General features: G+C 39.8%; 1 protein-coding gene across 1 annotated transcript in view; it reads left to right on the forward strand.

The window, feature by feature from the left end:
* lpin2 (lipin 2) overlaps positions 1 to 18135 on the forward strand; it is a 90932-nt gene that overhangs the window by 70200 nt on the left and 2597 nt on the right. The window contains exons 11-19 of the mRNA XM_078216068.1: positions 675 to 744; positions 2272 to 2361; positions 3872 to 3927; positions 4554 to 4698; positions 6091 to 6239; positions 8014 to 8100; positions 10811 to 10963; positions 12885 to 12999; positions 14222 to 14325. Of these exons, the coding sequence (XP_078072194.1) occupies positions 675 to 744; positions 2272 to 2361; positions 3872 to 3927; positions 4554 to 4698; positions 6091 to 6239; positions 8014 to 8100; positions 10811 to 10963; positions 12885 to 12999; positions 14222 to 14325 (969 nt within the window). The remainder of the gene's footprint in view (positions 1 to 674; positions 745 to 2271; positions 2362 to 3871; positions 3928 to 4553; positions 4699 to 6090; positions 6240 to 8013; positions 8101 to 10810; positions 10964 to 12884; positions 13000 to 14221; positions 14326 to 18135) is intronic.

Below are 18135 nucleotides of genomic sequence, written 5' to 3' on the forward strand. Positions count from 1 at the left end.
AATGTTTATACATATATTAAGGAATGTTGCATTAAAAACAAGGCATTTCACAATGTATTGTGCTGAATTAAACAGATGGAGCAGTTGTATGCAGCTTTTGACTTCTAATGTACTTTAGACTGGGCATGGATCCCATATGTATGTGTTAATCCACCCCCGAATGGTTTAGTGGGTAAATTCCATATCCATTGTGGTACTGAGGCATAGAATTCAGAAGCATTCCAGCGGTCGACTCTGGTTGTTAGCTTGTCTGAACTGGAGAGGTGAGAGGGTCACAATTGTCTTGGCATTCCCGGGCTGGCTCTCTGGAGTAGAATATGAACAATTGTATTGCTGGTCATTGAATTATGGGAAAGATGGAGATTGTTTGCCAGCTGGAAATGAGGAACTTGGAGTGTTTAAGCATAGCAACAAATGGACTTTTGTTTCTCAGTTATGCCTGTGTATGCCTCTATTCTGAAATTCTGTGAATGACATTGAGTTGAACTCTTGAGATACAGCTTGTTTTAATGTAACCTTTTGATTAGTGAAAGACCATTTTCAGCTTTGTCTAGTGTTCTTGCTACAACCAAAATTATGACAATCCCGCATGTTTTCTTTTTTGCTGCAGGCACATAGTTTAAGTTCTCTTATTTTTTTCTGGAGTTATTTAAGTAAAATATCTAATTTTACAGATATTATAACTGGACATTAGCTGCTCCCATGATTCTCAGCATGCAAGCTTTCCAAAAATGTCTACCTAAGGTAAAGAAAAACCCCTCCAATCTTTTTAAAATCACTTCATATTCAATTTGTCGCAAATAAAATTAGAATTTAAATATAATTGGTAATAGTGTTTGAGCAGTGAGCCATCTGTATTATGAACAGAAGTTGTATATTTTAAAATCCATTATATTGGTTGCAACACTAAAATCCTCCACATGTCACTCCCTGCAAAGATTTGCAGGGAATAAAGGATGTCATGATGCCAGATCCATTGATGACTGTGCATAGAGACAGCAATTCCCTTCTGGATGTTAGGTGACTATAAAAGGCCAGTTACAGTCAGGTGTTGGCTGGTGATGGCCAGATTTACAATAAATTACAATTCAGAAAGAGGCCTATTGGCCTAATGTATTTGCATTGACTCTCGCAATCAACGTAATCCTATTTTCCTGCCATTTCCCCCTACCATTTTTAACTAAATATTTATGCACTTCCCTCTTGAAATATACAATGGATCTGCTGGCAACAGCCTTTCTGATAAGGTATCCTAAATTCGAACAACGCCCCAGGCTTTTATAAAGTAAATCAATTTGATAAATTTATACCCTTAGATTACCAAGCAGTGAAAATAGTTTATTCCAGTTTACATTATCAAAATCCTTCATAAGTTCACCACCTGCAAGAGATGATGGACATGCAGTAAATGATCTGTTGAGGTGGATTGTCTTCATTTGGTGCTCCTGTGCTGATGGCTGTGAAGGCCGATCCTTGAGAGGCAGTTTCTGCCACAAAGTGGCACACAGTAAATTGCCAAATGACATTGTGGGTTGTTTTTGGTGTTGGCACTTGATGCCACCCTGCTGTAGCCACAGATTGTCATGTTAACCCACAGAAGTGTCGCCATTTCCCTCTTGCCAGCTGGTGTATCCCAGATGCGATAGTTGATGTTTAGGACCTTGATGTTGTGCTTTCGAACATGCTTGAAGCAGAGCCCTGGGAGTCGTCTGACTGCAACCTCCCCACAGGAGGTAGATTTATAGAAAGAATAAACTGTGCCATTGGTTCTTAACCTTTCCATTGGGCACCAATTTAAAGTAAGTGGTTAAAAAAAAAATCAAAGGCATCATGATGAAAACTGTTGTGCAGTGAGTGGGTAACATCTGGAATGCACTCCCTGAAAGTGTAGTGGAGGCAGGTTCAATCATGGCTTTCAAAATGGAAGTGGATCATCATCTAAAGAGAGATTTGCTTTGCCACAGAGGGAATGGAATGGGAGCTACCTGAGCTGCTCTTGTAGAGAGCTGGCACAGGTATGATGGGTCAAATGGTTGCCTCTTGTGCTATAACCATTCTATTATTCAATATTAGCAGGTTAAATAATACAATGTAAATTACTTCAGCTATCTACAAAGTATCCAAACTCTAGATGTGAGGAAACTGGAAAATATGATAACAGTTAAACAAATCTGTGAATGGGGAACATTGTTTTTGTCTAATTCTGTTGTGTCTAATAGATCTCTTGTCATGTTTTTAAAAAAAAAATCCACACAACTTCTATACCTGTAGGCAACAATTGATGACTGGGTGAAAGTGAAGATGCCAAAGAAGTCTGGCAGGTGGTGGTTCTGGCGCAAGAGGGACAGTGCTGTCAAACAGGTATTAGTATTGCTAATTTGTTCCATTATAGATGGAATGGGGTAAATTGGACAGTTTATAATTGATAGAGGTGTGTTTTTTTTCCATCATTGCTCTTGGTGGTTAGTGTGGGCCATAACTTCTGAGTTTCCCAGAGTACCCTGAGGATGTGCTCGGGAACCCCTCTGAGTTTCACAGATTGAGTTTGAACAGCAATTGCCCAGAAGCGCGTATCCACTGGGCAATTGCCCTGCATTGGAAACCATCGGAAAATGTGATTGAATTGCAAACTTCGGATGGTCTGATGGTTATACCATTAGTAAAACCTCTTCCAACTCGGTCTAACTATTGTAAAGACCCAAACCGAACAACACACCCCTCCCGCCCCAATTGACTCTTTCTCCCCTTTTCTTTCCCCTTTTCCACCCCCTCCAAAAGAAAAACTGATTCTCCCACACCTGATTCCAAACCCACCTCAACCCCAAGGTTTGATTATTTCCCCTCCCAACCTCTGATTTCCCTCTATCCTCCAATTCCTATTGACTTACCTTAGACACTTACCTTCCCCTTGGCCTATTGTGAGATTTTAGGGTTCTAATTAAATGTCTCAATTGTGCTTGACCTAACAAGGTACGAATAATTAGTATGCATGAATTAGTTGAAGTTGTTAAGCAAATTTCTATATAGTACTTAACACAAAGTGACAACATACGAGGAGTCTGAGTGTTGCCAGCTCAGGTGATGCCTTCTTCTTTTCTGTCTTTGAATTGATGTTGAGCTGTCCCCAGAAGCCGTGGTGACACTGTGCCAAAAAAGATTCTGATTTTACAACTTTTATTCCTCCTCCTTTACCTGGGAAAAGTCCAAATTCACCTCTTTCTTTGGCTTAGGGTGCACCCTATTTCTGCTGCGTGTCACCTCCACCTTGGTGACTAGAGCCATAAAGACTAAAGACAGATTTTCATCCCTTGCTTCCACTGGCTCCTCAGAGTTTACATTCTATTGCAAAACCAAATTACATTTCCTTTAGATACAATAGTCACAACCAAAGTCACATTCTTTGTCAACACAAATACTAAAACCATTAACAAAAGTGGTTAAAAACATTTCCTTATCATATTATCAGAAAAATAACGGTTTCCTTTTAGTACAAATCAGTTCAAGTAATGCATGGTTTGTTTAAACATAAAGGGCATGATCTCCCCCCAAAAAGCTAAATGTCCAGCAGGCAGGAATACGGGAGTTTTTCCTGCCCATTTTTTGGGCGAGCTTAGTGGAATGAATTCCACGTGGAAACTGGCAATAAATGCCAAATGACAGGATCAAAACTTTTTAGTAGCCTTCGCTCCTGCCAGATGTGGGCAAGAGGGGAAAGAGAGGATTTTTGATAAACCTTTCCTGAGCAGATTAAAATGTTGACTGGACCGTGTATGCTCTGGATTGTTAAATTGAAGACATGAACAGCATTTTCTCATGGTATGGTTTCTTGTGATGATCGCTATAATAATGGATTCTATCTGCATTCCCACAGCCTGAAACAAAACAAGAGAAATTGAACGAAAACAACAAACCTGATACCACCAGCAGGTAAATATTAACATTTAATTTTAACTTCTAGTAAAAATGATTTTAATTAGGCTGCATTAAAGAGTTTTTTATACTCTGGCATCCTTGCTTGTGGAGGAATTTTCACGTTTTCCTCACCAAAAGCTATATGGCAGAGACCTCTGCTCCTGTTCTGCAATGTCCATAGGTTGTGAGGAATACATGTATCAATGGAGGGTGAGAGGAAGGAATGTTCTTAATCTGGTTAAAGAGATGCTATTACTTGCCCTATTCACATGAGTACCCTGTGGAGGACACCTTTCCAATTTGCATTTCTAATAGCTTCAAGTTCAGTGCAAGAGTCCATCGAAAATCTATGGACAAGCATAATGAACAGTAGCATTGTTCATTCAGCATATCTACTGTTCTATCAGTTAAATTAGGTTCTGTTGAATTTAAAAATTGAGTAATTTTACAAATTGAAATGAAAAAATGTTTCTATTTGTTTACATCAATTAATGTCATATTCACGAGATCTGTGATTCCACTTGAAGTCAGCTCTCCTAATGTGAATTATAATATTGGATACTCTTAAGATTATAAATTCTTGCTCTTTTCCACCATTTCTGTGAATGTGTTTTTAATCCATTTATCAACATGTTGATTAGATCCAAAGAAGGTGACTCCTCTAGTGATGAAGATTCAACTAACTTAAGTGGACCAATCGCAAGTGATCTAACTATGTCAGAGAGCACAAATCAGGGATGTTCCATCTCTTACAAGAAGTCTCTGCGATTGTCCTCAGAACAAATTGTAGGTATTTTTCTCATTATGATTGGCCTGTTTTAGTTAATTAGAAATGTGCTGGTGCGCTATTATTATGTTTGTACCCACTGGTGTTGGATAGTTAGAACTACATTGATCTTTTCCTCTTCGTTCATTCAATGCAGAGAGTCTGACTCTAGAAAGGATTGAGTGGTTAGTTGCTATTCTGAGACATTTGTGCTTGTGCATGAACTGAATTGCAATAATAATTGTCAGATATGCTAAATGTTACTGAAATGGACTGTTGTCAATGTGTTTACTTTCAGAAATAGATCCTACAGAATCCTTGTTGGAATATGATCCAAAAGATGAAAAATTTGCTTTTCAATAGACCAACAACTGAACAGACAGAATAGCATTTACTTCCCTGGAGATTTTCTATCAAAGCTCATGCAAATATGAGAGTTTTGCAATCAAATTCGAGTAACCACTTCCTTTACACCAACCACCATTTTCCATTCCTTTCTTGACGCAGTCATGATGTCAGTGGACTACTAATGTTGTACCTTTTGAGGGTAGACTGAGTAATTAAAGGCCAGTCAACCTAACCCCAATAGTGGGCAAGTTTTTGGGGCAAAGCAAATTCTGAAGGACAGTATTCATTTACAAAGACAAACATTAATTGTGGAAAGTCAGCATTGATTCGTTAAGAAAAAGTAGTGCCTGACTTGTTTGAATTTTTCTGAGGAGGTTAGCATTGCTACCTCTCAGCTCCAGGGACCCAGGTTCGATTCCAGCCTTGGGTGACTGTGTGAAGTTTGCACCTTCTTCCTACATCTGCGTGGGTTTCCTCTGGGTACTCCCGTTTCCTCCCACAGTTAAAGGATGTGTAGGTTAGGTGGATTGGCAATGTAAATTTCCCCTTATTTTTCAAAGGTGTGTAGGTTAAGTGGATTAGCCATGGTAAATGCCTGGGGTTACAAGTATAAGGCAGAGGGAAGGGCTGAATGGGATGCACTTTTGGAGAATTGGTGCAGATTTGATGGACTGGATGGCCTTTCTGACTGTTGGGATTCCATGGTTCTATGTCTAATCTGAGCTGGGATGGCAACAGAAGTGCAGCAATTGGCCTTGGTATTCTGGATGTGGGATGAATAATAAATCAACTTAGAATCCTGATTCCTGACCTGTCATCCTTGTTGATATGGATGTTGGTCATGGGGCACCGTTGGGCATCTTGCGGGCATCTGAGGAATGGTCATTTGGACATTACAGGAGTGTGGCCGTTACCAGTAACTCTCCTCCAGGAGTAACTGGTGTCTTCAGATGTAATGAACGTCAGGAGGATTGACTTTTAAAAAATAAAATAACTTGAGGTATGTTATTTATGCAGCAGAGTCTGTTTTTTGTTTTAAATGTTATTGTGTTTGCATACCCTAGGTCAGCCTTAAATTGAAAGAAGGGCCAAATGATGTGGTATTTAGTATAACGACTCAGTATCAAGGTACCTGTCGCTGTGAAGGAACCATATACCTCTGGAACTGGGATGATAAAGTCATCATATCGGATATCGATGGAACGATAACCAAGTAGGTTTTGTAGATGGAAGCACTTGTATTTTAACAGCAATTTATTTTCATTGGGTGCATACATGGAACACCATATACAAGATAATAGTTTTTTAAAAAAAGTTTCTAGCATGCAAAGATCTCTCTAATCTTTGTAATTTATGTGGGCTTTTCCCCTGTTTATGAATAAAACAACATCATACACAATGTAGCTGGTTGCATAATATAATTTAAAAGAAATATATATATATCAAGCCATCAGTCCAGAATTTTGTCCAATATGACTTCAGTAAACTTCATGGAGGCTAGATTTTATCTGGTAATATTTTCTCTTTCTCTTGTCAGAATATGCAGATGCTTTTGAATTAATGAATTTTCTGTATTGGTGGACTGTTTTAACATGTGCAATTGGCAAACTCTTTGGTTTCCTGCACTTGATCTTGTTAATTTGCTTATTGAGCTATATTTTTCATTTATATAGCCTGACTGTGCTCTGTAGTCATCATTAACCCTACCCCTTTGAACTTTGTACGATCTAGTTTCTCTTTTGTTCTGTTTTCGTTGTCTTTTTTCAGTATCCATCCCCCCCAGAATCTTTCTATTACGATACTGAGCAGCTTCTCATAATGACGTTTATAAGTTTCCACTCAACAGAACCAGGATTTTTCAAAAGGTCATCCGCTTTATAGCTCTGTTCTCCTTGTCGTTGCTGTTTGTATCTGTTCTGAAAATTGTGTGTGTGTGCAGTGTTGTTAAATTTAATTTAATTCCTCCTCTCTTTGACACTATGGGGCTGCTGCAAATCTGTGGAGCTTTGAACCCTAGCAAGTGCTGGGATTCTTCTGACAGAAACATCTCTCAGGGTCACAAGGAGATTCCATAATTTTTGGTAATTCATCTGAGTGCTCACCATGGATACATCTCTAGCATCTAACAAATCAGTCAAGGTGGAATAATTAGCATCAACCACTAGTGCATTCTTCCTTGTTTACCAGACCAGGATATCCGAGAGTGCCTTGCATCCTGTGCCTCGTATTCATCCCTCTGCTCATTTAATGCACCGTCTAGTTGGTGAGTCACAAACCAAGGCTTCAGAAGGCCAACAACTTGGGTGTGTTTTTCCTCTATTACACCTCCCCCAAGAGTGATGTCTCCAATTGAGGAGACTGTGTGCTCCTTTACTGGATAAACAGGCACCTTTCAAGTTATTGTAGATTTCTTAATAACTTACGAACTAAGAAATCTACACTCACCAGATCCTGTCATCCTAAATTGGAATTTCCAGGTACAACAGTATGGTGAAAGGATCTGCATAGGACAGTCTGTGTTGTGTGCCAGCTACACACACAGCTTCCTATCACCAGTGCTTTATTAGGAATTTTGACAGCCCTGAAGGTAGCTGGCTCCTCCAATATTCTCAGTGACAGATCTTTCCTCCCTCTCTACATCTGCTTCTCCTTTTGCCCCCACACGTTTTCCTTGTGGCTGGGTCCTGAACCTCGTGCTTGCTCCAGAGAAAACACTTCCATTGGACTCATAGGAATGCATTGCATAGTATTACAAAGTGTATCAGTCAATCGGTGATATTGTTGAACTGCTTACTTTACCACAATCTGATATCTTAATGGTTAAGTGTGTTACTTGCAGTGTAACAGTTTGTATCTTACCTCATTAATATTGCTTGTTGTGGTGGGCCTATTTAAAACGTACAATAATGCACTAATCTATTTACAACTTTAGACCTTAACTTAGTTGTTTTAGGTAATTTGTGATAATGTTTGTTTTTTTTTTGTAGGTCTGATGCCTTAGGGCAGATCCTTCCTCAGCTGGGCAAGGACTGGACCCACCCAGGGATCGCCAAACTTTACCATAAGATTCACGAGTATGTCTGGCAATTATAACTTGGCTAAGAGTTTGTAAAAGGGTTTAATTGATTTTTTTTTTCCCTTCACCTTTGCAAGTTACTTTACTCCTTGGTGAGAAATGGCTCCATGGCATTGGCTGCCCTCAAATGCTCTGCCCCAGTGGTCTTTATTTATTTGAGTCTTGACTGCTTACCCACTTGGAAAGCATAGCTAAATGTGATCTCGTCTGGCATCCAGAAATGCAAACTTCCAGAAGGGGTGCTGAACAACAATCAAAATGGGAAGCTTGGCAGACTTTACTCTCTCTTTTTGTGTGGCCTAATAAGTAGTAGCATTGATCCTGGACTAAATTTCTTGTCTGCGTGATTCCACTATTCCCTGGATAACCTAGTTAAATGATTCAGGGGTATTAAAGGTAATTATAGTGGCTAATGGAGAGTAATGGCATTTCTGGCCCTCAACGTTCCTGAGAGCTATGCTGATATCTGTAACAAATACAGAGATCTGTTGTATACCAAATCATGACGCTTCTATATTTTAACGTCATATTTTGAAATATGGCTGGTCCTAATTTTGTTTGCTGTAACAGGTGGGTGAATAGAAATGTAAGTCACCTGATAATATCAGTATCCTTTCCATATTCACGTGCAAATATATTTTGATTGCAACACAAATAGAAACCACTTAAACTGCTTGCTTTATCTTAGCAAGCTTTCAACCTATTATTTCCAATGAACAGATCACTTTGGCTGACATCTGGTTGAGATTCAGGAAACATGCCATTATTCATTTGGTTTTGTTGAATCGTTGAGGACAATTTTAATTTGTTTTCTATGCCTGATTGCTTTGACGAGTTGGAGTTGCACCTCTGGCAGCAAGCATAGCAGCATTAAAACTATGGTGGAAAGCGTGGCTTATTCATGACTAAATGTTGGACAAGCAATCTGACAGTAAGAAGCAGTGCAGGTGTAAAGAGAAATGGCAGAGTAGTATTGTCAGCATGCATGTGGAATGTGACCCCATGTCTGTAGATGATGTCTCTGTGGGACAGCAGGTAAAGGAGAGAGCTAAGGATGGTTCAACCAGGGACTCTGGTTGTAATGGATGAGAAGAGAAAGCATTGCTGGAGATTCTGAGAGGATCAGATAGGAATGAATGGGACTAAGCTGAAATAGTTTCCCGACCTGGACTATAGAGGAAAGCCACTAGAATGAGATGGTGTTGGCATGTCAATGACTATAAACAGGGCATTCTTATTTTCAAATTCCACCATTGCCTTGCCTCTCCCTGTCTGTTATCTCTTCGAACCTAAAACTTTTCATTTGTGTTCCTTCAGTTCCGACCTGTTGAGCATCCACAATTTTAATTAATTGACCATTGGGCAGTCATGCTATCAGCTGCCAAGTCCTTAAGCTCTGGAATTCCTTCCCTGAATCTGTCTCCTTCCTCCTTTTACTAGCCCTCCTCAAATAATACCTTATTGGTAATCTGTCCTAATACCACCTCGTGGCTCGGTGTCACATTTTGTTGAATAACTTTCCTATGAAAGCCCTTGGAATGTGTTTTATCATGTTAAGTGTACTGTATAAATAGTACTAAAGAAGACATGCAAAAATATCTGCAGTTCCAAGAACTTCAGTGTTTGTTGAAAAGAATTGAACCAAATCCATTTGCCAATTAAATGCAAACTCTTGTTCTAGACCACTTGTGAAGGAAGCAAGTCATTAATTGGGTTTTCAAAACTGAATATGTTTGCATGAGGGTTTTTGATCATTTATATATTAAAACATGGATTGTTGTTATTGCATTGTAAAATATAGAATTTCGGGCCCATTTTAACATTAGATTGGTTCACCAAAAATAAACAATAATTTACAGTCAGTGATGGTGATATGAATAGCAGAGTCAAATAATGTATGCTGTATAACTACAAGATCAAACAATAATGTTTTAATGATCTAACAAAACTGACATTTCTTATGGTAGTGACGTCACAGGCAATGTACATGATATTCCCCAAAGAGCAGCCCTTGATTTTCCAGAAGGGAGCAAAAATAAGTTTTAAAAATAACTATTCAAGACTTGTTTTTGCATAAATCATCCAGTTGTTCCCTTTAACTAGGAGATGGGATATATGCAAGATGTTGTTTGTCTTGAGCACAATGCTGCCACCCCTCCTCACTCTTGCCAGTGCTTTGCATTTTCTACCTGCCTTTCCAGAAGATGTGAAGAACTGTAGCTCCAGTAGCATGGCCACACTTCATATGATGGCCAAAGCAGTTGGAAAAAGCCAAAACTCCAGTTTTCTCTAGATATCATTTGGGAACAAAGTGTGAGAACAAAACATTAAATAATAAGTAACCTTTGCTGCATAGGAGAGGTAGAAAAGGGTTCAGAGGGGCAATTATTTCAGAGGGTGTTGAGTGTCTGGAACAAACTGCCAGAGGTAGTAGTAGAGGCCGGTACAATTTTGTATTTTAAAAAGCGTTTGGACAGTTACATGGGTAAGATTGGTATAGAGGGACGTGGGCAATTGGGACTAGCTTCGTGGGTTTTTTTTTAAAAGGGGCAGCATGGACTAGTTGGGCTGAAGGGCCTGTTTCTATGCTGTAAACCTCTGACTCTATAACTAACTGAGATTTACAGGTGGTTTAAACGTAGCCCAAAGCTATATGTTAATTATATACCATGTGGTGATGTTTATTGTTCTCTGCTGTTTACTTAAAGGAATGGTTATAAATTTCTCTACTGTTCGGCACGTGCCATTGGTATGGCAAACATGACCAGAGGATATTTGCACTGGGTGAATGATAAAGGAACTATCCTTCCTAGAGGACCCTTGCTACTAGCTCCGAGCAGCCTTTTTTCAGCATTGCATAGGTATGTGACAGCATCTTGAATAAGGAAATATTTTTACAGTTGCATGACAAAAGATTATTTCATTAACTCTTTAAAAAGATAGCATTTTGATGCTGGTTAGAATGCTGCCATTGAAATATAGACTGAGTCTCCCTGATTGCCAGCAAATCCCACTGCCAGGGCTGAAGGTGGGTGGCAACTGGCAGGTCCCAAGGTGGCATGTTTCTGTTGGCGCCCAATTAACAATTAAAAAATTACACCTGGGCTAAGAGCTATTGGTCCAATTAGAGGGCCAACAACTCGGCTGTCTCCCTGGTGGCCATTGGTGAGTGCAGGGCACCTCAATAGCATTGTGTCCAAGAGGAGAAGAAGCCCAAGTTGAGGTAGATTGCAGGATGCTGGGGCCAGGCCCCTCTGTGGGTAATGGAGTGTTTGTAAAGGTAGCCCCTTCCCCACCCCAACCCCAGAACCCACTGAGAGGTTACCATCACTGGGTGGGTTCACCTGACATGGACAGGAGGAGGTAAAAGTGGCCTTAACGGGTCTCCCGAGGGCATCCGTTGAGGTGTTGTCCAATATTGAGTGTTCTCCTTAGACATACCCCACCTTCCAAGTTCAGAGAGCTTTGTTGAGCGTTTAGCACCCCAGTTGTTTTCACTGAAGTTTAACCAGACAAAACAATGTAGCTTTGCTGCACAGAGTACTGGAAGCTTTCTGATGTCCAGCTAGTTCCACATGCTGAGGCATTGGTTTTGAAAGTGATAAAAGATCTTGGCTAAACAGGAAGCATACTGGCTGCCCACTGTCAGGTTGGTCAGACATCATAGAAACATCGAAAATAGGAGCAGGACGTGGTCATTTGGCCCTTGAAGCCTGTTCTGCCATTCAATATTATCATGATTGATCCTCTATCTCAACACCATGCTCCTGCAATTTTCCCTGACCTTTTGATGCCATACCAAAGAACTGTCATAGAGTCAGAGGTTTACAGAATGGAACGGGCCCTTCGGCCCAACTTGTCCATGCCGCCCTATTTTTTTAAAAACCCCTAAGCTAATCCCAATTGCCTGCATTTGGTCCATATCCCTCTATACCTATCGTACCCATGTAATTATCTAAATGCTTTTTAAAAGATAAAATTGTACTCTCCTCTACTACTACCTCTGGCAGCTTGTTCCAGACACTCGCCACCCTCTGAAAAAATTGCCCCTCTGGACACTTTTTTGTATCTCTCCCCGCTCACCTTAAACCTATGCCCTCTAGTTTTAGACTCCCTTACCTTTGGGAAAAGATAGCTGGCTTAGATGTTGGATTACTGAATCTGCCACAGTGGGTCTGAATTTCTGTTCCAAACATGATCATTGGGGAGCTACCCTGACCCCAAAGGTACCTCTGCGGATAATCACTAAGTGGTATCTAATTTTGTTCTATATAATGCTACTAGGATGTTTCATTATGTTAAAGACTACATGCACTGTTGCTGTATATATGCTGTATAAAAATGGAGTTAAGACTGCATTTATTTAGAATGCAGGGACCTTGCATTCATTTGTGATTTTGAATTAACTTTACCAAGTTTTAAAAATCAATTTAAATAAATAACATTTTCACCATCTATTATGGGCAGCTGGACTTTAATCCTTCTAATGGCAGAATTCCAGACCATAATCATTGCTAAACGCTTGAGCAGTGCGTCTTTTTCATAGGTAGGAGCAACAGACCAATATCTATCTGTCTTTGTTTATGTTGCGAGCAATGACAAGAATGAGAGAGCTACATTCAGTGACTAGGGAAGATTGCTGGTAGATATTGTTTACAATGGGAAATCGTTTAGCAACATGTACTTAATTTAACGATGCATTATTGAACAGTAAACATTTTGGGTAAAACAGTGCATTATGTGGTAATGTTTTAGTCTGACATTATACCTGTCTGGTTGCAGGGAGGTAATAGAGAAGAAACCAGAAAAATTTAAGATTGAATGTTTGAATGACATCAAAAATTTATTTACTATTTGCAACCAGCCTTTCTACGCTGCTTTTGGGAACCGATCGAATGTAAGTAGCTGGAAAACCTGACTATTTAATATTTATTACTCTAGAGATTGAATGTCATGTCATGGACAGGAGGGGGTTTAACTTAAACAGCCATGATTTCTGCTCTCACCACCCATCCTCAAACAGATGTTTATTTCCTAATCCCTCAAGTTTAGTATGATCCAATTTCTATTAATAATCCCACAACAAACTCATGGTCGGATGAGCTGCAAGTTATATATTTTGCATGCGCACAAATGTGGGAGGAGATAGGAATATGGACCTCCCTTTCATCTGTATAGTGAAAGAGTAAAGACCACAGAAAAAAAATATATTGTTTTATGCGTGTCCAAAGACCAGAATCCAAGTCCAATAATATGTTCCTTCACAGTGGTTGGCAGGTTGAAAATCAATGCTGGATAATTCAATTTTCCAGTAGAGTTGGCTTCCATGATGAGATAAGCACGCAGAGATGAATTAATCTTGTAGGCAATGGTTCATAAATTCCAGGAGTAACACTGTAAATGAGGCCAGGCATTCAGTTCTGAGTAAAGCCCCTTTTCTGTTTGGTAGATGGAAAAATGACAATGTGCTTTGCAGCTCCGCAAGGCAATATTACAGATTCTACTGGCAAGGGGAGCCATGTCACATGACTCGCACCTCCACTTTGGTTTTGACAAAGGGTGTGTAATACACACAAAGGATGCATAATCCCTTTGCCTGGGTTCCTGAGATTGTTAATATTCCAAAGTTTTACTACAAATTGAGTCCTTTGTCCTAGCAGATGAATCCGCTCTGGTTGGCCAGGCCTGGTTTATGAAATCCAGATGGCCTTTGAATAATTCCCTTTGAATTTGGTCTCTGCAGCCCACAGGAATCATTAACATTTCTTTTGAGATAATGAGATGAGTTACTGGGATATTGCCAAATAGCCCTTTTGTTCAGAGTCCCAGATTGTCATAGCGTTACCCGTTTTCAAAAAAGGCCATTTCTAGTTTTAAAATTTTAGAAATGAGCCGTCAGGATATAAGTAGTGAGAGGTATTAGCCTCGTTACATTAGCCTATTGTATTTTAACTGCTTCAAAAAATGTACAATTGTTAAAAATTGAAGTAAAAAATGTGTTTTTGCCCTCCAGACTTGTAATTGATAGTGCTTAGTAAATTTTGTCTTGAATGAAAAACATTGTGCAGAACACAAAATTTAATGCCTATTTTATTTTGACTTTCAACTTGCTTTTTCAGGATGTTTGTGCCTATCAGCAAGTAGGAGTTCCAGATTACAGAATTTTTACAGTAAATCCGAAAGGTGAATTGATACAGGAGCAAATCAAAGGCAATAAATCTTCGTGAGTATTTTGATTAATGGAATTCCTGAGTTACTCCAATAGTGTGGATCATCTTTGACCCAAGCACGAGAAATTCCAATTTGGAAAATAATGATCTGCAACTTGATTTGATGTATTATTGTCACATGTATCAGTCTACAGTGAAAAGTATTGTTTCTTGCATGCTATACAGACAAAGCATACCGTACATAGAGAAGGAAAGGAGAGGGTGCAGAATGAAGTGTTAGTCACAGCTAGGGTATCAAGAAAGATCAACTTAATGAGGTAGGTCCATTCAAAAGTCTGATGGCAGCAGGGAAGAAGCTGTTCTTGAATTGGTTGGTATGTGACCTCAGATCTTTGTATCTTTTTCCCTACGGAAGAAGTTGGAAGAGAGACTGCCCAGGGTACGTGAGGTCCTTGATTATGCTGACTGCTTTTTCGAGGCAGTGGAAAGTGTAGACAGAATCAATCGTTGGAAGACTGGTTTGCGTGGTGGACTAGGCTTTGTTCACAACCTTTGTAGTTTATTTGGATCTTGGACAAAGCATGAGCCATACCAAGCTGTGATACAACCAGAAAGAATGCTTTCTATGATGCATCTGTAAAAGTTGTTGAGAGTTGTAGTGGACATGCCAAATTTCCTTGGCCTCCTGAGAAAGTAAAGGCATTGGTGGACTTTCTTAACTATAATGTTGGCATGGAGGGACCAGGACAGGTTGTTGGTGATCTGGACACCTAGAAACTTGAAGCTGTTGACCATTTCCACTTCATCCCCGTTAATGTAGACAGGGGACATGTCCTCCACTATGCTTCCTGAAGTCGATGACTATCTCCTTTGTTTTGCTGACGTTGATTGCCATCACATTGCATTTCTGAAGTTTACAATGTTCAAGTTCCTTGGGTATAGAATTATCCAATTGTAACATTGAAATAATGACTGTGACTAACCCTTGCTAATGTAACTCTTTTATAGGGAGGTGTGTTATAGTTGCTCCTCGCAGTCATAACTCCCATGTCTATTCTATTTGTTTTGCTTATGTTTTAGCTCCCCACCCTCCACTCCTGTGATTCTGCATCAGTGCATATTAAAAATAATTCTAAATTTATCTGAGCTGCATATGCCGAAACTCCACAGCCCCCAACGCCTACACTTGCAAAATGACTTTTCTATTGGGCTTACTTCCTTACCGGTGTGCAATTGCTTTGTCCTTTGCTGCAATGATGCACTTCCAATCTTGCTGCCTTCCAGATTGATGCTCCAATGTAACCCCACAATGTTTAAATCCCACATCATCTTTCTCACAAATGTTCTGTTCATTTGTTAACTGCCTCAAATACAGGCATATAAAATGTTTGGGTAGCAAGAAAGATTTGTGTTTATTGATTACCTTTCATAACCAATAGACATCCCAAAGTACTGTACAGTTAATTAAATACTTTTTGAATTTTAATCACTCTTGTAGTGTACAAAAAGTAACAAATTGCATATAGCAAGTTTCACGAACACAACTGTGTTCATGACTGAAACAGGCAACCTTGTCCTTTTGATGAAGGAATAGATATTGGTCAAGACAATGGTGATAACTCCCTGCACTTTGATCTTCTACACTCGCCTGGGGACAGGTGGGGCCTCAATCTTTCACTTGAAAGATGGCACATTCAACATTACCGCTATCCCTGAGAACTGCACTGGAATGCCAGCCTAGATTATTGTGCTTCAGTCTTTCAGGTTGAAATGAAATGAGTTGGTAAATGTGATTGGAGCGATTTGCTCGCATGGAGGGAGAATGCTGATGTAAACTGAGCCAAATGGCCTATTTCAGTGTTGGAATTTTTCAGTACTATGCAACACACTTTCTAAAGCCACTTCATTGCTCCTTTGTTGTTCCTCGTTCATTGCAAACCCAATAACCCTGCCTCCTATGAAATATTTTCATTTTGTGTAGATGATAAATGAGGATAAGAGATCATTGTTATTTCAAACATGAAAATATGGAAGTTGCTAAAAAGCGATTTTACCCCCCCCCCCCCCCCCCCCCCCAACCACCACCTCCTCCATAACTGCTGTAACAATCCTCATCAATAGACTCAGCACTGAAATCAGTTCAGCGGCATGAAGTTAGGATCCTTGCTGCTAGTTTCCCACCAAAATCCTCAGAAAATGTTAGGGCTCGTGAATTCTGGTGCAAGTGAATGAGTAATGGCTTCATAATTACCAAGCAACCCTTCTGGCCCTTACAAGTTTAATGTTTCATGACTTTGAAAGTTAGCATATGTTGAAGATTTTAAAATAAAAATCTCTCTCCTCTTGATTCCTTTTCATTTCCAATCTTTATTTTGCTTTCTATACATGATTTAGACTTTGCATGTCACAGCAAGGATTCTGCAGTTTGGTTGAAGATCCTCGCTGTTCCTTGTTCTGATTGCACACGATGTCAATGCTCTGTAGTGTGCTGTTCTGGATCAGTCTCCCCAAAACTTGCCTTCCATACTTAGACTGATTTCTCTCTAGTTTGTTGCTGATGGGAGTAAACCAGCCTGTGATTGGATCTGAGCAGCTTTACAGCATTTTGAAATGCCCGTCAGATGAATGTCCAGGTTCAGCGGGCCACGTTGAGTTTATAAGCCTGCTTGAAATCGAAGGTGCCAGAGCAGTGCTTTGGTGTACTTGGGCAGAACTGCCCAAATGTGAAGGAATCCTTCACCGTTTGTGTGGAAAACTTGCTCAAATCTGTGTCTCGGGCAGCCCATACATCCGTGTGGATGCAGTGAACAGTGAGGACAAACCCTGTTACATCTATCACGCAGCAGCTCTTGCAAAAGTCCAGCAAGTGATTTTTTTTTAACCTTACTTTGGAGCAGGGCTGCCTGGCAGGCAATACTCTGTTCACTTGCCATTAGCAATGCTACAACAGACCCATTTAAAATGTGTTCTCTAGTTTCCTTGTAAAACTTTGCATAAAATCAACTAGAAATGCAATGCAAAGTCTCACCATATGTACATTTTGTAAGTGTAACTGTGCCTAATTATATCACTGGCTGAGCGTTCTGAATCCAGCAATTTTACATAAGCTATCCTTTTTAACATTTTCATTTTGTGCTGCTGTGCCTTAAATCTACTTCTCTTCATTTATATTTATTTCAAAGTGCATCCTTACTGCTCTCCCATCCTGCACTCTTAACACACTGCTTTTCCTCAATACTTGCTTCCCCTACCTTTTTCTCCCTAAGATTTCGTTCTGCAAACTATTCGCTTCCCACAAATTCCCATTTACTGAATATCTAACAATCCAAAATGTTTGCCCTCCCCTCAGCTGCCTTTTGTCTACTACTTGCTACTCCCTCTTCTGAATTCATTGCATCCCATATTCTATGAACGCTACCTATGGAATGTTCTAAAGTCACTAAGGGCTCTTGATACCAGCTATTTTTATCTTTCCTACAGTGTCATCCTAATAACTCCTTACTCCAGTCTTCCAAGTACTGTCCGCAATGCTATCTACCCCTCTACTATTCACCTACGCTCCATTCCTTAGTACTGTACCCAACTGCCTTTACTTCCCCAGAATTTTGAATATTCACACACCAAATAATTCCATTCTTAATGTTTCTCTTCTGAGCAGCTGCTCAACTACAATTTCTTCACTTTCTGCTTAAAACAAATTCCCTGGTGCCTTTCTCGTGGGTTTTTTTTTCTGGCATCAGACCAAATTCCAAGTATCTTAATTTACACACCAAATCTGTCTTGCAATTTCTCAGAGGTGGCACTGCCTTTGTCATATTTCCCGGCAGTCACTTTCTGAAGAATACTGGCAGAGGCTGGATATA

This window comes from Mustelus asterias, chromosome 7 (assembly GCF_964213995.1).
Source record: "Mustelus asterias chromosome 7, sMusAst1.hap1.1, whole genome shotgun sequence".
Lineage (NCBI taxonomy): Eukaryota > Metazoa > Chordata > Chondrichthyes > Carcharhiniformes > Triakidae > Mustelus > Mustelus asterias.